The following is a 24,827-nucleotide window of genomic DNA, read 5'->3' as shown; positions in this document are numbered from 1 at the left end:
TGCATTCTTTCCTGGCTGTGGCATCAGAGTCTGCTCTGATCAGGGTCAAGGTCTCTTGGGTCTCAGATTTACCCCTTATCTGGAAAGTGAAGGGGTTGGCATGGATTTGTTTTTCCCTAGCTTGTAAAGCCTATGAGTAAGTCTAAGGTTTTAAAGGCATAACCTAGTTTTCCAAGCCTGAGGACTTTTTTTTTGGTGGGGGGGCTGTACCTGTGAAATATGGAAGTTCTCAGGCTAGGGGTCAAATTGGAGCTGCAGCTGCTGGCCTACACCACAGCCACAGGAATGCCAGATCCGAGCTGTATCTGTGACCCACAGTGCAGCTCATGGCAATGCCTGATACTTAACCTCCCGAGGGAGGCAAAGGTTGAACCCACATCCTCCTGGATACTAGCTGGGTTCCTTACTGCTGAGCCACAACGGGAACTCCAGCCTAAGGACTTTTTAAGGGCAGAATTGTTGTGTTATTTATCCTGCTGTCTAGAATATATTGAGGAATGAATGAAAAGCCGACTTATATCAAAGTAAAAACAAAAACAAGCACCAGAACAAAATACTGATATAGCTGTCCATGTAATTCTTTTTTTAAGGGCCACACCTGTAGTGTATGGAAGTTTCCAAGCTGGGGGTCAGGGCCACAGCTGCCCCCCCTACACCACAGCCACACAACACAGGATCCAAGCCTCATCTGCACCTCACATCACAGCTTGCAGCAACACCAGATCCTTAATCCACTGAGTGAGGCCAGGTATCAAACCTGCATCCTCACAGACACTATGTCAAGCTCTTAACCTGCTGAGACACAACGGGAACTCCGTTGGAAACATGATGTCTTGAGTGCGTTCTTTGCCCCCCGCCCCAAACCTCCTGTTGGATAATGGGTTGTTTTTTGTTTGTTTGTTTGTTTGTTTGTTTTAGAGCTGCATCCATGGCATATGGAGGTTCCCAGGCTAAGGGTCGAATTGGAGCTGTAGCCACCCACCTATACCACAGCCATAGCAATGCCGGATCCGAGCTGCATCTGCAACATACAGTACAGCTCACGGCAGAGCCAGTTCCTTAACCTACTGAGCGAGGCCAGGGATTGAACCCACATCCTCATGGATGCTAGTCAGGTTCCTTAACCCCTGAGCCATGACGGGAACTCCAGGTAATGTTCTCTTTCAGGTAACAAGGCTCCGTGGCCCTTCTTTCCTCTCTGTGGCTCCCAAGAGGAGAATTCTGGATTCCTGCAGAGGCCCCACATTAGCCGAACTTTGTGAAGGTTGTAGGAGTCATTGATAATGGGGACATGTTGATTCTCTTTTTCAGAGCATCCTTTATGACCAAAACTGTGCCTTGTGGAAATGAACTTCATAAGTTCCTCATCTGGGACACTGCTGGTCAGGAACGGGTAAGGATGTGCTTTTGTTGGCTTTCTGGGGGAAAAAAAAAGCCAAATACAGATGGTTTATTTTATTTAGCAAGGCTATTGGTTGCCAGTATTAGGAACCCAGCTTGAAATGATTTAAGCAAAAAACAAGGAGTTCCTGTCGTGGTGCAGTGGAAATGAATCTGACTAGGAACCATGAGGTTGTGGGTTTGATCCCTGGCCTCGCTCAATGGGTTAAGGATCTGGAGTTGCCATGATCTATGGTGTAGGTTGCAGACGCAGCTTGGATCTGGCATTGCTGTGGCTCTGGTGTAGGCCAGCAGCTGTAGCTCTGATTAGAACCCTAGCCTGGGAACCTCCATATGCCGGGGGTGCGGCCCTAAAAAGACACACACAAAAAAGGAAATGTAATCTTCAGGTTTGAGGAAGATAATGGGGCAAAATGATCTGAAGGCAGGGCTGTTCCATTCCCCAGCGTGCTCCAAGGCATCCTGTTCCCTTTCCTTTGTTGACCTTTAAATTGACTTAATTTTTAAGCCGACCCACCTGCCTCCCTCCTCTGAGGGTGGCAAGGAGACCCTATCAGCCACCCCAGGAACAGGGCACCCCTTGCCATCACCTGCTCTAGGGAGTCCTCTTCCACCTGATCTGGGGCCCGTGCTCAGGAGATTTGGTGCCCCTGCTGGTGGGGCTGGGCAGGGCACATACCCCTGAGGTAGAGGCTTGTCTAAGCTCCTCCTGAACCCCATTGGCTCGGAGCCAGACAGGCTTTGTTCCCCAAGGAGGGTCTGGGTTCTCTTATTGGGAAGTGGGGAGTGGATGCTGGATTAAGAGAAACATCAGAAGACTGCTCTCTTACTCCTGATTATTTTTATTGGCTGAGAATATTTATGGAGAAGGTGATTCAAGACGCTCATGTCTTTGGATTTTAAAAAGTGGAATAGGGGAGACAGGGTTAAGATGGCAGAGTAGAAGGACTGGAGCTCACCTTTTCTCATAAAAACAACAAAATTACAACCAACTGCTGAACAACCTTCGACCAAATATACTGCAAATTATTTAAAAAGATATCCTACTCCAAAAGACAAAGAGGAGGCCACATCAAGATGGGAGGGGTGTTATATAATATATAAGCAACCCTATACACACCAGGTGGGCAGCCCACAAACTGGAAAGTAACTGTATCACAGGGACTCACCTACAGGAGTGAGAGTTCTGAGCCCCAGGTCAGGTCCCCTTGCCTGCAGATCTGGCACTGGGAGAAGGAGCCCCCGGAGCATTTGGCACTGAGGGCCACCAGGGCTTGTGCACAGGAGCTCCACGGGACTGGGGGAAACAGAGACCCCATTCTTGAAAGGTATACACAGGCTTTCATGTGCACTGGGTCCCAGGGCAAAGCAGAGACTCCATAGGAATCTGGGTCAGACCTGATTGCAGTTCTTGGAGGATCTCCTAGGAAAACCGGGGGCAAAGGACATTGGAGGCAAAAGTCTCTGGAATAATCACAGTGTGTGCTCCTCTGGAGGTGGCCATTTTGGAAAAATCCAGCCCCATCCCTCAGAGCTGAGAAGCCCCAAACCAAACAGTAAGCCAGGTGGGATCACAGCCTCACCCATCAGCAAACAGGCTGCCTAACCCCACCCCCACCCCAGGCACACAGCTGCCTCTAATCTCACCCAGAGACAAAGCCCCACCTACCAGACAGATAAGAATAAATTCCATCTATCAGTGGGCAGACACCAGTCCTGCCCATTAGGAAGCCTACAGCAAGTCCCTGTACCAACTTCAGCCACAAGGGGGTGCAGACATCAGAAGCAAGAGAGGCTACAAGTCTATTGTCTGCAAAAAGGAGACTACACCAAAAATCTATACAAAATGAAAAGGCAGAGAATTATAACTCAGATAAGGGAGCAAGAAAAAAACCCCAGAAAAATAGCTAAGTCTTCTGGAGATTTTCAACCTCCATGAAAAAGACTAGACTGATGATAGCAAAGATAATTCAAGATCTTGGAAACAAACTGGAGGCAAAGATTGATAATTTACAAGAAACACTGAGCAAAAAAATATAAGATTTAAGGATAAGCAAGCAGAGATGCAAAATACCATAACTTAAATAAATTCATTAGAAGCAACCAGCAGCAGAATACAGAAGGCAGAAGAATGAATAAGCAAGGTGGAGGACAAGCTAGTGGAAATCACTGATGTGGAACAGACAAGAGAAATAAGATTGAAAAGAAATGAAGACAGTCTAAGAGAACTCTGGGACAGTGTTAAATACACCATCCATATTTTAGGGGTGCCAGAAGGAGAGGACAGAGAGAAAGGGACAGAAAAAATATTTGAAGAGATAATAGCTGAAAACTTCCCTAATGTGGGAAAGGAATCACTCACTCAAATCCAGGAAGCACAATGAGTACCATATAAAATTAACCCAAGGAAGAACTCCCCAAGACACATATTAATCAGACTGACCAAAATTAAAGACGGAGAGAAAATACTGAAAGCGGCTAGGGAAAAGAAACAAATAACATACAAGGCAACTCTGACAAGGTTATTGGTAGATTTTTCAGCAGAAACTTGGCAGGCCAGAAGGGGGTGTCACAATACACTTAAAGCAATGAAAGGGGAAAAAACCTCCAATCAAGGCTCTCATTCAGATTTGAAGGAGAAATCAAAAGCTTTACAGACAAGTAAAAGCTAAGAGAATTCTTCACCACTAAACCAGCTTTACAACAAATCCTAAAGGAACTTGTCTAGGTGGAAAACAAAAGGCCACAACTAGAAACAAAAATATTACAAATGACAAGGCTCACCAGTAAAGGCATACGTATAGTACATGTAGGAAATAATCTGCACACAAATATGCTAGCAAAATCAGAAATTGTGAGAAGAGGGTACAAATGCAGGACACTTATACTTGCAATTAAGAGACTGACTTAAAACAATCTTGTGTGTGTATATATATATATATATATATATATATATATATATATATATTCCTATATCAACATTTCAGGGTAACTGCAAACCAAAAATCTACAAAAGATACACAAATAAGAAAAAGCAATCCAAATACAATGCTAAAGATAGCTATCAAACTACAAGAGAAGAGAACAAGAGAGGAAGGGAAGAAAAAAAGAGCAACAAAAACAAATCCAAAACAGTTAATAAAATGGCAATAACATACATATCAATAATTACTTTAAATGTAAATGGACTAAATGCCCCAATCAGAAGACATAGACTGGCTGCATGGATACAAAACAAGATCCATATATATGCTGTCCTCAAGAGACCCACTTCAGTTCTAGGGACACATATAAATTGAAAGTGAAAGGATGGAAGAAAATATTCCATGCAAACAGGAATCAAAAGAAAGCTGGAGTAGCAATACTCATATCAGACAAAATAGACTTTAAAATAAAGAATATTATAAGAGACAAAGGACATTATGTAATGATCAAAGGATCAATCTAAGGAGAAGATACAACAATTGTAAACATATATTCACCCAACATAGGATCACCTCAATATATAAGACAACTGCTAACAACCTCAAAAGGAGAAATTGACAGTAACACAATAATAATGGGGGACTTTAACACTCCACTTACAGCAATGGACATATCATCCAGACGGAAAATCAACAAGGAAAACTAAAGGACACATTCGACTAGCTGGATGTAACAGATACTTATAGAACATTATAGGAGTTCCCTTCATGGTGCAGTGGAAATGAATCTGTCTAGGAACCATAAGCTTGCTAGTTCTATCCCTGGTCTTGCTCAGTGGGTTAAGGATCCGGCTTTGCCATGAGCTGTGGTGTAGGTTGCAGACGTGGCTTGGATCTGGCATTGCTGTGGCTATGGCATAGGCCAGCAGTTATAGCTCTGATTAGACCCTTGGACTGGGAACCTCCATATGCCACGAGTGCAGCCCTAAAAAGACAAAAAAAAAAAAAAAAAAAATTCCATCCAAAAGCAGCAGAAAACATATTCTCTTCAAGTGCACATGGAATGTTCTGTAGGATTGATCACACCCTGGGCCACAAATCAAGCCTTGGTAAATTTAAGAAAATTGAAATTGGAGTTCCTGTTGTGGCTCAGTGGAAACAAATCTGACTAGTATCCATGAGGATGTGAGTTCAATCCCTAGCCTTCCTTAGTGGGTTAAGGATCCAGCATTGCTGTGAGCTGTGGTGTAGGTCACAGATGCGGCTTGGATCCTGTGTAGCTGTGGCTATGGCATAGGCTGGCAGCTACAGCTCTCACTGGACCCCTAGCCTGGGAACCTTCATATGCCATGGGTGTGGCCCTAACAAGACGAAAGAGAAAGAAAGAAAGGAAGGAAGGAAGGAAGAAAAAGAGAAAGAAAGGAAAAGAAATTGAAATCATATCAAGCATCTTTTCTGACCACAACAGTATATGACTGGAAATCGACAACAGGAAAAAAACCGCAAAAAAACACAAACAGGTGGAGACTAAACAACATGCTACTAAATAACCAGTGGATCACTGAAGAAATCAAAGAGAAAATTAAAAAATACTAGAAGCAAATGACAACAAAGACACAGCAATCCAAAACCTATGGGATGTAGCAAAAGCAGTTCTAAAAGGGAAGTTCATAGCAATACAAGCCTACCTCAGGAAACAAGAAAAAGCTCAAATAGACAACCTAACTTTACACCTAAAGCAACTAGAGAAAGCAGAACAGACAAGACATAAAGTTAGCAGAATGAAAGAAATCATAAAGATCAGAGCAGAAATAAATGAACTAGAAACAAAGAAAACCATAGAAAACATCAATAAAACCCAAAGGTTGTTCTTTGAAAAGATCAACAAAATTGATAAACCCTTATCTAGATTCATCAAGAAAAAGAGAGAGAGGAGTTCCTGTCATGGCACAGTGGTTAACAAATCCGACTAGGAACCATGAGGTTGAGGGTTCAATCCCTGGCCTTGCTCAGTGGGTTAAGGATCTGGCGTTGCTGTGAGCTGTGGTGTAGGTTGCAGACGCGTCTCAGATCCCATGTTGTTGTGGCTCTATCAAACATCTAGAGAAGAGCTAACACCTCTCCTTCTGAAACTATTCCAAAACATTGCAGAGAAGGAACACTCCCAAACTCATTCTATGAGGCCACCATCATCCTGGTACCAAAACCAGACAAAGATATCACAAAAAAGGAAATTACAGGCCAATATCACTGATGAACATAGATGCAAAAATCCTCCACAAAATACTGGCAAACCAAATCCAACCATACATTAAAAGGATTGTACATCATGATCAAGTGGGATTTATCCCAGGGATGCAATGATTCTTCAATATCCATGAATCAATCAGTGTGACATACCACATTAACAAGCTGAAGAATGAAAACCATATGATCCTCTCGATAGATGCAGAAAAAGCCTTTGACAAAATCCAACACCCATTTCTGATAAATACCCTCCAGGAAGTGGGCATACAGGGAACCTACCTCAACATGATAAAGGCCATATACAACAAACCTACAGCGAACATCATTCTCAATGGTGAAAAGCTGAAAGAATTCCTGCTGAGATCAGAGACAAGACAAGGATGTCCATTCTTGCCACTACTATTCAACATAGTTTTCAAAGTCCTAGCCATGGCAATCAGAGAAGAAAAAGAAATAAAAGAAATCAAGTTGGAAAGGAAGAAGTAAAACTGTCACTGTTTGCAAATGATGTGATACTATACCTAGAAAATCTTAAAGACTTTACCAGAAAACTATTAGAGCTCATCAATGAATTTGGTAAAGTTGCAGGATACAAAATTAACATACAGAAATAGACTTCATTTCTATATGCTAATAACAAAAGATCAGGAGGAAATTAGGGAAGAAATCCCATTTACCATTGCTTCAAAAAGAATAAAATACCTAGGAATAAACCTACCTAAAGAGACAAAAGACCTGTACTCTGAAAACTATAAGACACTGATGAAAGAAATCGAAGATGACACAAACAGATGGAAAGACATACCATGCTCGTGGATTGGAAGAATCAGTATCATCAAAATGACTATACCACCCAAGGCAATCTATAGATTCAATGCAATCCCTATCAAATTACCAAGGACATTTTCCCCAGAACTCGAACAAAATATTTTAAAGTTTGTTTGGAAGCACAAAAGACCCAGAAGAGCCAAATCCATCCTGAAAAAGAAAAATGGAGCTGGAGGAATCAGGCTCCCTGACTTCAGACTTTACTACAAAGCAACAATCATCAAAATCATATGGTACTGGCACAAAGACAGAAATATAGATCAGTGGAACAGGATAGAAAGCCCAGAATTAAACCCACACACCTCTAGCCAACTCATCTATGACAAAGGAGGCAAGAATATACAATGCAAAAAGGACAGCCCCTTCAATAAGTGGTGCTGGGAAAATTGGACAGCCACATGGAAAAGGATGAAATCAGAACACTTCCTAACACCATACACAAAAATAAAGTCAAAATGGATTAATGACCTAGATATAAGACCAGACACTATCAAACTCCTAGAGGAAAACACAGGCCAAACACTCTCTGACATAAATGACAGCAACATGTTCTCAGATCTACCTCCTAGAGTATTGACAATAAAAAGAAAAATAAACAAATGGGATCTAATCAAACTTAGAAGTTTCTGCACAGCAAAGGAAACCCTAAACAAAATGAAAAGACAACCCACAGAATGGGAGAAAATCTTTGCAAATGAAGCGACTAACAAGGGATTAATCTCCAAAATTTATAAACACCTTCTGTAGCTCCATACCAAAAAAACAACCCCATCAAAAAATGGGCAGAAAATATAAACAGACAATTATTCAAAGAAGACATACATACAGATGGCCAAGAAACACATGAAAAGATGTTCATCGTCACTCATTATTAGAGAGATGCAAATCAAAACCACTCTGAGGTACCACCTTACACCAGCCAGAATGGCCGTCATCCAAAAGCCTACAAACAAGAAGTGCTGGAGAGGGTGTGGAGAAAAAGGAACCCTATTATACTGTTGGTGGAAATGTAAATTGGTGCAACCACTGTGGAAAGCAGTATGGAGATTCCTCAGAAAACTAAACATAGAACTACCATTTGATCCAGCAATCCCACTCCTGGGCATCTATCCAGAGAAAACCACGACTCGCAAAGACACATGTACTCCAGTGTTCATTGCAGCACTATTTACAATAGCCAAGACATGGAAACAACCTAAATGTTCATCGACAGAGGAGTGTATCCAGAAGATGTGGTACATATACACAATGGAATATTACTCAGCCATTAAAAAGAACGAAATACCAGCATTTTTAGCAACATGGATGGACCTAGAAACTATCATGCTAAGTGAAGTCAGCCATACAATGAGACACCAACATCCAATGCTTTCACTGACATGTGGAATCTGAAAAAAGGACAGACTGAACTTCTTTGCAGAATAGATGCTTACTCACAGAGATTGAAAAACTTATGGTCTCCAGAGGAGACAGTTTGGGGGGTGGGGGGATGTGCCTGGGCTGTGGGATGGAAATCCTGTGAAATCAGATTGTTATGATCATTATACAACTACAGATGTGATAAATTCATTTGAGTAATAAAAAAAAATGGAAAAAAAAAGTTTTAGCACTGCAAAGGAAACCCTAAGCAAAATGAAAAGACGACCCACAGAATGGGAGACAGTATTTGCCAATGAAGCGACTGACAAGGCATTAATCTCCAAAAATTTATAAACACCTCCTGAAGCTCAATACCAAAAAAACAAACAACCCTATCAAAAAATGGGCAGAAGATCTAAACAGACAATTCTCCATGGAAGACATACGGATGGCCAAGAAACACATGAAAACATGTTCAACATCACTCATGATTAGAGAAATGCAAATCAGAACCACTATGAGGTACCACCTTACACCAGCCAGAATGGCCATCATCCAAAAGTCTACAAACAATAAGTGCTGGAGAGGGTGTGGAGAAAAAGGAACCCTATTATACTGTTGGTGGGAATGTAAATTGGTGCAACCACTGTGGAAAGCAGTATGGGGATGCCTCAGAAAACTAAACATAGAACTACCATTTGATCCAGCAATCCCACTCCTGGGCATCTATCCAGAGAAAACCATGAATGTTCATTGCAGCACTATATACAATAGCCAAGACATGGAAGCAACCTAAGTGTCTTGGGAGGGGAGTGGATCAAGAAGACGTGGTACATATACAGAATGGAATATTACTCAGCTATTGAAAGAAATAAGGGCATTTGCAGCAACATGGATGGACCTAAAAATTATCATGCTAAGTGAAATTAGTCAGACAGTGAGACACCAGCATCATATGCTATCATGTATATGTGGAATCTAAAAAAGGATACAATTAACTTCTTTGCAGAACAGATACTGACCCACAGACTTTGAAAAACTTAGGGTTTCCCAAGGGGACAGGTTGGGGGTGGGGGGATGGGCAGGGCTTGGGATGGAAATGCTACAAAATTTGGTTGTGGTGATTGTTGTACAACTATAAGTGTAATAAAATTCATTGAGTTAAAAAAATGGAATAAAGACCAACAGAGTGTAACAGGGAATTTGTGTAATAACTAAAATGTGTATTATCAAAGCTGAGAGGGGTGGCCGGGATGAATGAAGCCCAGGTATAACCGATATCTAGTCTTACCCGTAAGCTTTCAGCCTCATCAAAACCTTCACCAGAGCTTATAATCATGGCGTGAGATAGGCTGACCCTCCCCTGGTCTGACCCCACTTGGGCATCACATTCTCTGCCTACCCACTAGTGTCAGCACTTCCTCTTGCCCCACCCCCGCCCCAATTCCCCTCACTTTGTTGTTCTCCACAGTCCTTAGCACCTTCTGACCAACCACCTAATTCACCGATTCTGCTGCTAGTCTCCCTCTCAAAGAAAGAGAGTGCAGGGTTCAGGATAATCCATCCCTTTTACCTCCAACTCCTAACAAATCAAGGGTGTGTTTAAATCATTTTCGTTTTCTATAAACCCCCCTCTTCAAACTCAAATTCCAGCGTTTGTAGATTAAGGCTTTTCAGAGATTTCTTTTTCTTGAATTAGGACGAATGTTTTGGCCTACAAATGCTAACCCATTACAGAGTCTTCTGATTTGCTGCTAAATTGAGAACACAGATTTGCACACATGAAGCTGCCGCCTGGAGCACTTCTTTCAGGGATTGGTCAGCTGAGCATGCTGACCCTGGAACAAGGGTGGCCAGATCCCTGGAGAGGGGTTCATCTGCTTAGGGATCTCTTCTTTACCCACTGTGTCTTCTCTGTAGTTGGTCTGCTAGGTTTTTTTTTTTTTGTTTGGGGGATGTTTTTGTTTTATTTAAACTTAAGCAATGAGATTTTCTTGCTCTGCTTTTTACTTTCCGCTATGGAATAGTTGCTTTTCCAGCTGCTCTTAATGAGTGAAATAAGTCAGTTTTCCGCAGAGCTGGTAGTAGTGAGGCTTCGACCGCTGGCAGATATGCTGGGGGCTCACTGTGCTCCAGCACTGTTCTCAGCGCCTCTGCGCACCAACACATTTAACCTGCTCCCAGCATTCCGAGGCCAGGGCTGTCTTTATCCCTATCTACAGTAGAGGTCAGTCAGGCACAGAGAGGTTAAGTAACTTGCTCAAAATCACACAGCTAGGAAGGTACAAAGCTGAAATTAGAACCTAGCAGTCTGGGTCCTGTGCTTTATAGGTCTGGTGTGATAGAAAAATCACCCCAAAACCATACAGTTGAAAGTACAATTGTCCCAGAGTTCCCGTTGTGGCTCAGTGGTTACAAACCTGACTAGCATCCATGAGGACATGGGTTCGATCTCTGGCCTCGCTCAGTGGGTCAAGGATCTGGCGTTGCCATGAGCTGTGGTGTAGGTTGCAGACACAGCTCAGATCCTGCGTTGCTATGGCTGTGGCATAGACTGGCAGCCACAGCTCCAATTGGACTCCTAGCCTGGGAACCTCCATATGCCGCAGGTATGGCCCCGAAAAAGGCTAAAAGACCAAAAACAAAACAAAACAAAACAAAAAGTGCAATTGTCCCAAATCCCACTGCCCAGATATTTCCACTGTTGACATTAGGTGACTGTTCTGATAGCTCACTGTGTGTCTTGATAATTTCATATCAATGGGATCATCTTCTTTATAACCTGCTGTTTTCACTTGTGTTGAACTGTCCCTAAAGGGAGATTCCTGTATGATCTAGCAAAGCATTTGACATTTACTTACCTATCCTAACATATTATTCAAGGGCTAGACTACTCTGGGTGAAACTTGGCTGTAATGTGACTAGGAGCCCAGTTAGCATTCCGAAGCAGAAGAGCAATAAAATTTTTCCATATGACTGTGTTGCTAATTATTCTAGTTGCTTTTCTAAAACTTGACTCTTGGAGGTTACAGGTACCTGTGACTATATTGCTACACCTGCAATTTGGAAAACAGTGGCATTGTAAGTGCAGGGCATGACCCCATGATTCTCTTTATACGTCAGGGAAGAGGGATTGGGTTTGGGTAATTTCTGGTGAGTCTGGGTTTTTGGCCTCATGGTCGTCCCATCACTCCCACCCTCGAAAGCCTTGTTTGTCACCCCTGGATGACCTTGCCCACTGTCCCTCTGCGCAGTCTTGCGTGTCTCTCCAGTGACGGCAATTTTTCAGTCGTTTTGGCAGCTTTTTGCTGGACTTAATTGTGCTTTTAATGATGTTGCCTAATGTTTGAGCTAAAAATAAATTCCCCGCCATTGCTGGTGTGGGCTGCCACTTATTCTTTCATTAATGTTGGAGTCCAGCGGGTTTTATTATCCCTCCTTATCTTTGTAGAAATCTGCCGCTATTCTCCTTAGTTTTCACAGTGCTGAACAAGCAAAATCTCTTTGGATTTATGATTTGACGCTATGCAGACAGATGTCAAGGAGGGAGGGTGTGCAGCTCAGCGCTCTGCTGTGTTCATCCCCAGCATGGGACCATGTCTGTGTCTGCCTGGCACATACCGCCCTCCTGGTGATGCCCACTTACTGCTGGTACAATCCTGTGGCACAGATTCATACTCCTACAAGATTCTTTTTCCCTCTGAGCACCCAAGATGTAAAAGGAGCCTGGTTGTCCTTGCTGTCCTGGTATAAGAGTGCATTCACTCCTGACATGATGTCTTAATTTTGCTTTGAGTTCAGCCATAGATGCTGGGCATCCTCTGACCCTTTCAATGGCAAGTGGCAATCCAGTGAGTGATTCTGTAAGAGAAACAGTTTGAAAAACATAACCATTTTCAGTTGTTGGTTTTTGGTTTTTTTTTTTTTGTTTTGTTTTGTTTTGTTTTTTTTTTTTTGATGCCCCAAGGTATATGGAGTTCTCGGGCCAGGGATCAGATCTGAGCCACACTTGCAACCTCAGTCTCGGCAACTCCAGATCTTTAACCCACTGTGCTGGTCCTGGGATTGAACCTCTGTCCCAGCACTCCCAGGTTGCCACTGATCCCATTACTCCACAGTGGGAACTCCTCCAGTTGATTGTTGAATCCAGAGTTAAAAGCTTACCATTTTCAAGCCTTGCGCCATTGTTCTGCAGCTCCCAGAAGGCTTTGGAGAGGGAAGGAGCCCACGTTGGAGGTTGGAGCTGGTGCAGGCTCTGTAGGTTTCTGTCCTGCCCTCTTTGCAGGGGTTGTCCTGCTGGTTTCCGCTCAGGTTGAGCTTCAGAGGGGCCGAAGTCAATTAGCAGGACCTCTGGAAGGATGTTCTCAGGAGCCGCAGCTCGGATGGGGCCCGGGAGAGAGGATGGAATTTATCCGCCTGCTCTGTCCTCCCATCCCCCATCATCAGGATTTGGGGGGCGCGGGGGTGGTGGGGAATGAGACTTCAGTCCCAAGGTGTCAACACATCATCCTTCCCTGAGTTTTGATTCCTCCTTTGTTTTTTTTTTTACTTAAACCAGGGACCAGAATATCCTCATTGCTATTAAATATCACAGTGTGAGATGTGGCCTACACTTTCTAGATGTGTGCCTGCCTTAGCACACAGTTTCAGGGAGTTCCCTGGTGGTGCAGTGGGTTAAGGATTGGCATTGTCACTGCCATGGCACAGGTTTGATCCCTGGCCCAGGAACTTCCGTATGCTATGGGTGAGGCCAAAAACAGTCAGCATCAGAGTTCCCTTTGTGGCTCAGAGTAAACAAACCCAAATACTATCCATGAGGGTGCAGATTCGGTCCCTGGCCTCACTCAGTGGATCAAGGATCTGACATTGCCTTGAGCTGTGGTATAGGTCACAGATGTGGCTCGGATCCAGTGTTGCTGTGGCTGTGGTGTAGGCCGGCAGTTGCATCTCTGATTCGACCCCTAGCCTGGAAACTTCCATATGCTATGGGTGTGGCTTTAAAAAGCAAAAAACAAACAAACAAAATAGCATCTTGGAAAAATCTTAGGCTTCCTTCTCTTGGTCTGATGCATCAGAGCAGCATTATTTTAATAACTTAACATGGAAAAACATTAATGTCATTTTATTCTTTTGTTTCATTTGGTGGAAATCAGTGTTAGAGCTGTCTGTCTTTCCCAGTGGACTGCCTGAGTCATAACAGTTGCATTTGTACAATTTTGGTTTCAAGTGAACCACAGTCACCAAATCCACAAAGATAAATTGATGGTTCCATTATTAGCATTAAAAACTCTCCACTGCTCTACAGACACATCTGAAATTGGATGGATTGGCTCCTGAAATCAAGCTCATTGTTCTATGTTTTTTAAAGATGACATTGGAGAACACATATACATACTAAAAAATAGCCTCTCCCTAGATCCCCAGCCCTAGGCTAATTTCACTGTATAGATTTGTCCAATCTGGACATTCAGTGTAAACGGAACCATGCAGTCGGTGGTTTTGTTCCTGGCTTCTTTCACAAGCACTGTGTCATCAAGGCTCATCTGAGAAGCTGTGTCAGAGTTTCCTTCCTCTTGAGGCTGGTTTATATCCCATTGTGTGGATGACTGCATTTGTTTATCCATTCATCTGTCCATGGATGAGTTGTTTCCACTTTTTGGTTTTGATGAGTCATGGTGCTGTGAACACTTATGTACAAGTTTCTGTGCGGATGCACTTTTTTCCGTCTCGGGTGTGTATCTAGGGGTGAAACTTGTGGGTCAGATGGTGGCTCTGAGTTTAGCATTTTGAGGACCTGCCAAGCTGTTTGCCAAAGTGGCCGCACCATTTCACATTCCTGCCCGCCAGGGACAAGGGTCTAGTTTCTCCACATTTTCGCCAACATTGTCTTTGCCTAACTCAGGGTCACATAGACCTACTCGTGTATGTTCTTCTAAGAGTTTTCTGGCTTTAGTTCATTTAGTTCTATGATCCGTGTGTGGTTATTTCCTGTGTATCTTGGTAAGAAAGGAATTCAACTTCTTTCTTTGTACGTCAGTATCATACAAAATCAGTTGTCCCAACACAGCTGAAAAGACTATTCTTTGCCCAATTAGATGTTGTGGCACCTTCATTGAAGATCAGTTGGCCACACATGTGAGGGTTTAATTTCAGACTCTTGGCCCTGTTCCTTTGTTCTAAAATTTTCCCTGATGCCAGCACCACGTTGCCGTGATTACTGTGGCTTTGCAGTGAGCTTTGAAATAGGAAGCGTGAGTCTTCCCACCTTTTCTTTTTCAAGATTGTTTTGGCTGCTCTGAGTCCCACGCATTTCCCCATGAATGTTAGGGCTGGCTTGTAAATGTTTACCAAAAAAAAATCCAGCTAGGATTTCGATAGGGATTGTTTCAAATCTATAGTGAATTGAAGGTTACCTACACCTTAAACCTTCAAATTAAAAGTGACAAGTGAATTTCACACTGTCTTTCAGAGATTACTTGTGATTTGGAAATGCCACCTTGACCTCAGAGTGATCAAAAAGAAAATATTGAATAAAGTATTAAATCTTTTACATGTTTATATGTGGCCCCTGTAATAAATTCATAAAGAACCATAAACAAGTTTATATTGTGGAGTTAATACTTATAATTTACCAAACCAAACCACCGGTAGATTTGAAATTTAGAGTATTTGACTAAATTGTATGTTTGAAAAGAAGGAATCTAGGGGTTCCCATTGTGGTTCAGTAGGTTACAAACCCAAGTAGTGTCCATGAGGACTCAGGTTTGATCCCTGGCCTTACTCGGTGGGTTAAGGATGTGACGTTGCCATAAGCTTCGGCATAGGTCACAGATGTGGCTGGGACCTGGTGTTGCTGTGGCTGTGGTGTAGGCCAGCAGCTGCAGCTCTGATTCGACCCCTAGCCTGGGAACCTCCATTTGCTGCGGGTGCAGCCGTTCAAAAAAAAAAAAGAAAGAAGGAAGGAATATATCTTCAAAATAGTATTATTTGCAGCTGATTTAGTTTTATTTCAGCAATATTATCTAGCCTATGACCAGACTTTGTGCCGTGGTACTGCTGAAGATAATGAGATTCTGAAACCCATTGATTCAAGAGGCTTGTTATAGTCCTGTTCCTAGTGAGTGCACAGACTTATTTTTTCAATCATGAGAGGTTTCAAGCATTCCAGAAATAACGTAATAAATGACTGTATTTGCACCACGCAGAGGTCTTTACTTGTTCCTCCATCAGAAGTTTGGCCTGAGCCCCAGGGCCTGAGGAAGGAAGGGTCTCTGAGGCCCCAGGAGCTGACCATTTCAGAGATGCATCCATGAAACCGGGGCACCCAGGTTAGGGGGCCGCACTGCTTATTCACCCTTTTGAACTCATAATGTGGAAGCTTTGGTGGCCGGATAACAGGTGCTGGGGGACAGCTGAGTTGGCCACAGCTTTACGGCTGGGCCTGAAAAGCTCCTTGAGAAAGAGAAGAGATGATGGCAAATTCTGGGGTCAAGTTCAGGCCCTTTACCAACATCAAAAGAAACGCTTCTTCTTTCTTTCCTCCTTTCTTGGGGCCCTGGAGTCAGGAAAGTGGTTCACTATTCATCAGCTGTGGCTAAAGTCAGGGGAAAATTTGACCTTCAGGCGTCCTTGAAGAAAGGGGCCTCTGACAGTCTCTGAATGAACTGCTCTTTGTTTTCTTCTGGGGGGAGAAGCCAGCTCCACACACAGCCCAGCAGGGAGCCCACTCTCTGAGCACAGCTGGGGGGCTCACGGGGTAGGGGGGGCACCTCCTCACCAAGCCACCAGGAAGCTGCTCCCAGGGTCCTTCTTCAGTGGAGGGGGCCCAAGACATGCACTTCCTTCCTCTTTCCAGAGAGCTCTGCGCTCACAGTGCAAATTGAGGTCCTAATAAAGGAAATACCCCTCCCCTGTCACCTCTAGAACGTTCTCAGAAGGGACAGCTGGACAGAGGTTCTGTGGGAGGAGGTGGCTGGGCTCGCAGATGTGCTGTTAAAGAAGATCAGGAGTTCTGTTGTGGCTCATGGGGTTAAGAACCCAATTAGTATCCATGAAGATGCAGGTTTGATCCCTGCCTTTGCTCAGTAGGTTAAGGATCTGGTGTGGCTGTGGCCAGCAGCTGTAGCTCCAATTCGGCCCCTAGCCTGAGAACTTCCATATGCCGCGAGAGCACCTAAAAAGCCAAAAAAAAAAAAAAAAAAAGATCAGCAGCTGGTAGTGGGGCCACAGCAGCCCCTTTTAGAAGGAACCTCAGGGGACATCTCTAGGTAAAAGTGGTTCAGCCCCAGAGGTACCCTGTAAAAAGTGGCAACAGAAACTTCAGGAGAAAAGTGTGCCAGTGGTGTCTGAAGCAGGACAGAGCTGACTGTTCATAGATCTGGTTCTCAGGTTGCTCGGGGTGGGGGGGGAGGGGGGGAACGATGTTGGTGTCACTTTAGGAAAAGAGGATTGGGGTGCAGAATTGCCCTGCTGGGTATCAGAATGCTGCTGACAGGAGAGAAAGAGGAAGGACGTGTCCACATACTGAACCCAGTAGAAATGTGATAAATCAAGTGCATCCTTAGGGAAACACGGAAACCTCTCTGCCCTCAACCATCGGGATGGGAACCCCTGGAGGAGAGAGGGGGATTGGGAGTGGGGGCCCCTGAGCTGGTCTGAGAGGGACCCAGCCCCTAGTGCCTGCCTCCTCTCTTCACAACAGACCCTTTGTTCCCCAGAGGGCGTCTCCACCTCCTGGGGGTGCGGGTTGGGATGGGATGGTGGCTGCCGGCAAGGATGTTTCACTGTGTGGATTTAGTCTGAGCGGCTTCTAATCATGAGGCTTGTCCGTGCCTCTTAGGTTGAGGCCAGTCTCTGTCCTGGAGGCTGGCCTTGGGGCCCAGCGGGGTACATTTGTTAAGACTCTGAGGAGCCCTGGGCCTGGCTGCACTTTCTCTCTCCCACTCCCTTTTCCATTTTGCAGCTAATTTCCTATGTCTGGTTCAAGTGCAGACAAAGGGCCTGTGAAGCCTCTCAATGGCATTCTTTTTTCTTTTTTCTTTTCTTTTCTTTTTTTTTTGCTTTTTAGGGCCACACCCACAGCATAGGGAAGTTCCTGGGGCGAGGGGTTGAATCAGAGCTGTAGCTGTCAGCCTAAATCACAGCCATGCCAGATGTGAGCCGTGTCTGCAACCGACACCACAGCTCATGGCAATGCCAGATCCTTAACCCACTGAGCAAGGCCAGGGATGGAACGCACATCCTTATGGATACTAGCCAGGTTCATTACCACTGAGCCGCAACGGGGACTCCCTGCATGGAGTTCTTAAGGAGGAAATTAGACACATGGACTTCATTTGGCAGAAAAGAGCGTTTCCTTGAGCGCCTTGCAGGTCAAGTCTGCAGGGGGACCTCTGAGAGGGACTCACTGTGTGCTCTTTACCTCCAGGACCACCCCTTGGAAGGCCATGCCTCCACCCTCCACACCCAGAAAATATGTGCCTCTGGAGGCCAGGGGCCTTTTGGCTCCCTTACCTCCTCTCTTCCTGTGGCTGCCCCACTCACATTTGGGGGTTAAACCCCTTGAGGTCACCTCTTGCTGTCTGGGTGCAGGCAGGCTGTGCTCTTTTGCGGAGGCTCTGGGAGGGTCGCTACCTGGCCTTTTTCAGAGTCGGCCACAGTCCTTGGCTTGTGGCCCCTTCGTGCACCCTCACAGCTGGCAGCACAGCACCTTCAACTTCCTCTGACCCTCCCACCTCCCTCTTCCACATGGAAGGATCCTGCAATGATGACATCAGCCCCACCTGGTGACCCAGGGTGACCTCCCATCTCCAGATGGGCTGGCCATTGACCCTGCTCCCCTCCCATGCACGGTACAGGTTCACAGTGCCATGGATTAGGATGTGGGCATCTTTGGGGCTCTTACCCGCTCTGTGTTTCCATTGCTTGGAAATGGAACACCCAGTCCCTGGGTGTTCAGTAGCTAGTAGACGAATGAATGAGTAAAGTTGGTGGGAGCCGGAATCTTCATCACATCTACTTAAGCAACCTCATTTCTTAATGAAGTGGGCAATTTACTTAAGCATTCTGAGCCTCAGTTTTCTCATCTGTAAAATGGGAATCTCTGTGCCTTCACAGGCTTATTGACTCATCCTGCGGTCTGTCATTTGATGCTTGTTGAGTCCTTCTCAGAGGAGGTGATAGCTGAGAAAAGGTGTGAGTGGAGGAAGAGGGAACTGTGTGGAATTGTGGTGGACGAGGCCGCAGCTGGGGAAGCATGTGGAAACCTGAGGCTCCATGTGGCTGTGGGTTTAGGCCCAGTGCCCTGGCGACTAGGGCCTTAAACATCACAGTCCAAGGGGTGGATTTTACATGCAGTAAGCTAGGCAGATTTTGAACAGGAAAGTGACACAATTTGACTAAGTATAAGGAAAAAATCCCTCTTTTTTGTAGTAAACCTAATAATATGTTAAATGTTTGTTGCAGAGGATACCAATGGTGCGGGTTGGGTGGGCTGTGAGGAGGGGGTGACAGGGCCTCGGGTTCAGGATGTTGAGACTGGGACGGGAGCTTGAGGTGCATTTTCCTCTGCTCTCTTGTGTGTGTGTTTGAAAACTTCCACAGTAAAATGTTGAAAATAGATTTGACCACGCATGTAAGCAAATGTAACAACCCAACAGGGAGAGACCACATCCCCTGGCTGCGGTGGCTGGCGTGGAGGCCACTGCCACACCCACATGCACCCATGGAAGCTTCGAGACTGCCATTCGAGGGGGGGGCGGCCTGGGCTGGGGGAGAGAGGGAGGGAGGGGGCCGAGGCAGGGGGTCCAGCTGGGTCTGGCAGTTGGCAGTGGGGTGTGTTTTGGGTGGTCGGGACCCTCCCTTGGGAGGCGCTGTCACAGGGGGCATCCTGGTGGCTGCAGTGAGGGCATGCTTTGCTGCCACTGAAGTGGCCAGGTGCCTGGAAGCCATGGGTCGGACTGAGTGGGGTGCCATCCCCAGAGATGGTAGCCTGCGGTTTACTCTTTGGGACTGAGGGCCAAGGATGCGGACTGGAGGAGAGAGAGGCATAGCCCCCCAGTGGTTGTGGGGGGTGCACACTGGGTTCTGCCCTTTTAGCCCCGTCCCCCAGGCCATGGGGTAGGACTAAGGACTGAGGGTCACCTTGGGTGGGTTTTTCATGGGTGGGAAAACCATGAATCTCCATAGCATTTCCCAATCTTGACTTCTGTCTTCCACGTTATTCTAGAGATCAGAATATGCCAGCTCGTGACCCTACCTCTTAAAACACTCTGATCCCTGTCCCCCAACTCCCACACCGTTTTTGTGGAAAGATGTTTGGATTTGGTCATATTTTCTGCTACAGAAGGTTTGCAGGACCTTGTCAAAAAAAAGTCCAGTGCTGGTCAAGCTACCCTAAACCCCAGATTCCTCCTGGCACTTTTGCCTTAACCCTTTGTTCCCTGAATGCTGAGGAAGCCCTTTCATGTGAATTGGCACATTCAAGGAAAAAAGAAGGAAAAAGGGGAAAAAATAAATCCCCTCTTACTGCAAAAGTTATGTATCCTGTTAACATTTTGAAAAGATAATTAGGAAATATTAAAATGAGTGATGGTCTGCCCGTGATGGAATTATTCAGAAATAACCATTGTTCACAGGTTCTTCTGTTCAACTCCATACGTTACTGGGTTTAGGACCTTTGAGTAGGCATATTAAGGAGCCCTCGCGTCTCTAGAGAGAGAGGGTCTGTGGAAAACTTAAGAAATGTTCATCTGAATGACACAGAAAGTACATTCAGTAATGGTTTTTCCATTCAACTTCTGCCAGCTGGGAATGTCGGGAATGTAAGGAATTTTCCTCTACAGCTTCCCACTTCCCGCTTGGTTTCAAGCCTAATGGACCTAGGACGTTTTGGCTTCTGACCTTGACCGGCAGCCCCTGTTCTGTGGGAGGGTGAGACTTCGCGATTGGGTGCTGGGTCCTGAGACAGCCCAGCACCCAGCTCCCAGGCGGCGGGAAGCATCTCAGCAGGGCCAGAGCCTTCTCTGAAATCGTGAGGCAGAACCAAGCCCTGAACTCCTGGGACCCTCTCATCGGGGAAGGCTGAGCCCAGATGAGACAGCTGGGGCCTGTCCTTGTTTGGAAACTTAATGCATTTTTCCACCACTGCTCGCTCTTGATGTGCACAATTCTGCTGCTGTGGAATTGATGATGCCACAAACCTGCACGAAAGGAATGTTGCCTGAAGCAGACTGGGTGGTCTTGAGGATTAGGTTTCCTGGAATAACACTTTCCACCGTGTGTGTGTGTGTGTGTGTGTGTGTGTGTGTGTGTGTGTGTGTGTGTGGTGCTGTTGGGTGATGAAGGGAGCTTTGTGTTGCTGGTGAGGCAGGAGCAGGGTGATGGAAGGAGGGTCCATCCAGGGCCTTTCTTACCTTGAGCATGAGCGTTGTCACAGCTGGGGAAACCTTAGCTGTCACCACTGATGCCCTCCCACACTGCCCCCAGTTTATAAAGTAGGAAAACCAGTACCAAGCCAGACACAGTTCAGTGCTCTGTCTTGAGTCTAGATCTCGCCATCCTGTGCCCCAAGTTAAGTGCTCAGGACACTAGCTAGGTCCCTAGGTGTTAGTAAATATTACTTGAAAAGAGGTAAAAAAATAAATAAGAATTCTGGGAATTCAGTGGAATTCGCAGTGGAAATGAATCTGACTAGGAACCATGAGGTTGCAGGTTCGATCCCTGGCCTCGCTCAGTGGGTTAAGGAGCTGGCGTTGCCTTGAGCTGAGGTGCAAGTCACAGACTCGACTGGGATCCTGCATTGCTGTGGCTCTGGCATAGGCCAGCAGCAACAGCTCTAATTAGACCCCCCAGCCTGGGAACCTCCATATGCTGTGGGTTCAGCCCTAAAAAAAAAAAAGAGAGAGAGAGAAAAAAGAATTCTGAATTAGAAACCAAAATAGATTTATTATAGAAATTTTCAGAGCCTTTATTTTATCTTTTATTTTTGGCTGAGTCCTCAGCATGTGGATGTTCCCAGGCCAGGGACTGAAATCATGCCACAGTGGCAGCTTAAGCCCCTGCAGTGACACCTGATCCTTAACCTGCTGTGCCACAAGGGAACTCTAAGCCTTTAATACCCTAGTAATACTCTGTAAAGCTCCCTGGGAGCATTCCAATATGTAGTGTTTCTCAAGCTTCTTTGGCCAAGAAACTTTTTTTCCAAAAAGCACTTCAAGAGCACAGAGTTCTGCAGAAGACCTTTGAGAAATATCTCCCGTGCCTTTTCACACTTTTCAGAGACTTGAGCTAATTGCCGCCTGGTGTCCCATCGTACGGCCAAGTCAGAATTACGTTTCCAGTCCCCAGTGGTTAGACGTGGACGTTGCTTCCAATTTTTCAGCATTACTAATGATTCTAGAATGAATTCTGGTTCTGTTGAGGCCACCTCTGACCCCTTCAGGAGTGGAGTTGTAGAGTCAAAGCTGGTGAATGTTTCAAGACATTCTGAATATGCTGTCCAGGTGCTTTCCAGAAGGGTCATGTCCACTTACCCTTCTGCTCATTGCTGGACGTGGGGGCAGCACTTTCCACCTGGGAAACCTGAGGGCCTCAGAGGCTCAGAGAAGGCCATTCCCTTGGCCACGCCCCCTGCCTGCCCCCCTAGACATCCAGCAATTAAAACATAGTCACACACACGGACCTTAACAGCCACTTCTTTTTGAGGGACAGATTAGCTTTTTCCAATTCCCTGTGCTGCTTCTAAATAATTAACCATCACCTGGGCATTATCTGGACACTTTTCTTTGGCCATTCCAGATACTTGGTTGGAGAGTTAGGGAAGAGGGGATTTTGGGTTTTTTTGTTTGTTTGTTTTGTCTTTTTTTTTTTGCCATTTCTTGGGCTGCTCCCATGGCATATGGGAGGTTCCCAGGTTAGGGGTCTAATTGGAGCTCTAGCAACTGGCCTACACCAGAGCCACAGCAACACAGGATCCAAGCCGTGTCTGCGACCTACACCACAGCTCACGGCAACACTGGATCATTAACCCACTGAGCAAGGGCAGGGACCGAACCTGCAACCTCATGGTTCCTAGTTAACCACTGCACCACGACGGGAACCCCCAGAAAAGGGGATTTTGCATTGGCCTCTGTCTTGCTGATTTTCAAATAACCTTTCAAGGTGAGATTTTTTTTTTTTTTAAGTTATATCAACCCCCTGTATTTGTGAACTCTGTTTCTAGAAGAATCTTTTATGCAAGTGTTTCATTGGTCTTAATTCTGACCCCACAGAAATGGAATTATGTCATGTTGAATATTGAGGCCAATTGTGGTGCTTTTGTTTTATATTTGCAGGGGGAAAGGATACACATTGTAAGTGAGATGTGATTTATCTTTTTGTCCTCCACAAATATTATCCTTTGGTCAATGCATTATTGGGTTTGGGAACTGAGACAGGAACTTTAACTCAATAAAAACCCCCAAGTCCCCGGTAATACAGTCATTTAAGTGGCTTCGCCAACAGATTTATTTCAAAGTGACTCCATTTGGAGGAAGGAAAGAACAAGCAATGCATTATATACAAAGATCTAGTCAATAATTCATGAGACATGCACACAGCGACCGTCTTAGATTCAGTTCATGGTGTCAGAGCTGAAATGAACTCTGTCTTAGAAGATCCTCAGTTGGTTCCTCTTGGTGCTTGAGTCCACAATTATCTTGATTTTTGAGATACAAATATTGTGCTGACTCTCCTACTTTGAGTGTTTAAGCAGACGATTATTATATGGAACCCATTTCGAAAAATGGGCATTTTATATAATTGGGCTAAAAGGACCCTTTCTGTGTATTCCTTTCTGTTAGCAAAGCAGGAGTGTTTAAAGAATGCTTAAAAAATACATGACTTTTCCCCTCTCCGGCAGGAACTCTGATTTTGTTTTCTGCATCTGGAGTGGGTTGCCAAAGGATGGATTAAAAATAGATTTATTGATGCCTGACAAGGACGGCAAACACACAGAGTGGGGCAGTGACTCCGGAAAGCCTCTGTCCTCGGCGAGGCTGGGCGAGCGGCCAGGGTCCTCCAGCTGGGAGCTCCCAGGTCCTTCCTGAGCTCCATCCAATCCGTTCCCTTTTCTGAAAACCACAGGGGTGCCAGGGCAGTTTCTCATCAAGGGCCTGGGGCTGGGAAGGGTGGCCTGTTTCCTCCCTCCCCCAACTCTGTTGAGGCCACACTAGCATTCTGTCATAAAAGGGAATCCTGGGGACAGGTGTGCTTTCAGTTTTCAAATAGGATCATTTCAGTTGGGCCAGTGTTTATTCAGTGAGAAGTATTGCACGGTCAGTAAAATGAACGATGGTTTTGTTGTTTGCCAGGAAAACTTCAGGATCTGACCTTCTTTCCCTCCTGCTCCCTCCCCAACCCCCCAGTAAATACGGCTGCTTTTTAAATTTAAAAATCATTGTAAAAATGTATACAATAGACTCTTATAAGGAAAAGGTACACATTCTGAGAAATCCCACTCTTAATATTTTGAGAAACATGTTACACCTTCACTCACAGACACACCACACATTTTATGCCCAATTATATTATGCTGCCTCTGCTGCTCGGAGATTGTTTTTTTTTTTTTTTTCATTGAACGGTATATCAAGGGTATCTTTTCTTTTTTTTTTTTTTTTTTTGTCTTTTTGTCATTTCTTGGGCTGCTCCTGCGGCATATGGAGGTTCCCAGGCTAGGGGTCTAATCGGAGCTGTAGCTGCCAGCCTACACCAGAGCCACAGCAACGCAAGATCCGAGCCGCGTCTGTGACCTACACCACAGCTCACGGCAACGCCGGATCGTTACCCACTGAGCAAGGGCAGGGATCGAACCCGCAACCTCATGGTTCCTAGTCGGATTCGTTAACCACTGCGCCACGACGGTAACTCCAGGGTATCTTTTCTTATAAGTAAAAATCCTCACCTTCATTTTAGTGGTTGTGGAATATCCTATTATAGACATACACTATTGATGAATTCTCCATGATGAACTTTTGGGTTGTTTTGAGTATTTGCTCCCATTTATACATAGGGAGGAAGGTCTTTATGTGT

The 24,827-nt window shown here is 45.1% G+C and overlaps 1 protein-coding gene across 3 annotated transcripts in view; it reads left to right on the top strand.

Moving 5' to 3' along the window:
- Positions 1 to 24,827, top strand: part of RAB31 (RAB31, member RAS oncogene family) — a 106,850-nt gene that overhangs the window by 36,589 nt on the left and 45,434 nt on the right. For all 3 annotated transcript variants that reach the window (XR_014807576.1, XR_014807577.1, XM_021096057.2), the window contains exon 3: positions 1,312 to 1,393. Coding sequence is in view for 1 of the 3 variants with exons in the window: in XM_021096057.2 (XP_020951716.1) it covers positions 1,312 to 1,393 (82 nt within the window). In the remaining 2 variants the exon portion in view is untranslated. The remainder of the gene's footprint in view (positions 1 to 1,311; positions 1,394 to 24,827) is intronic.

This window comes from Sus scrofa, chromosome 6 (assembly GCF_054392235.1).
Source record: "Sus scrofa isolate SSC_HxYL_T2T_F1_AM1 chromosome 6, Sscrofa_HxYL_maternal_Yorkshire_Landrace_v2.0, whole genome shotgun sequence".
In the NCBI taxonomy this organism is placed as follows: domain Eukaryota; kingdom Metazoa; phylum Chordata; class Mammalia; order Artiodactyla; family Suidae; genus Sus; species Sus scrofa.
This window is presented reverse-complemented; position numbering and strand designations above follow the sequence as displayed.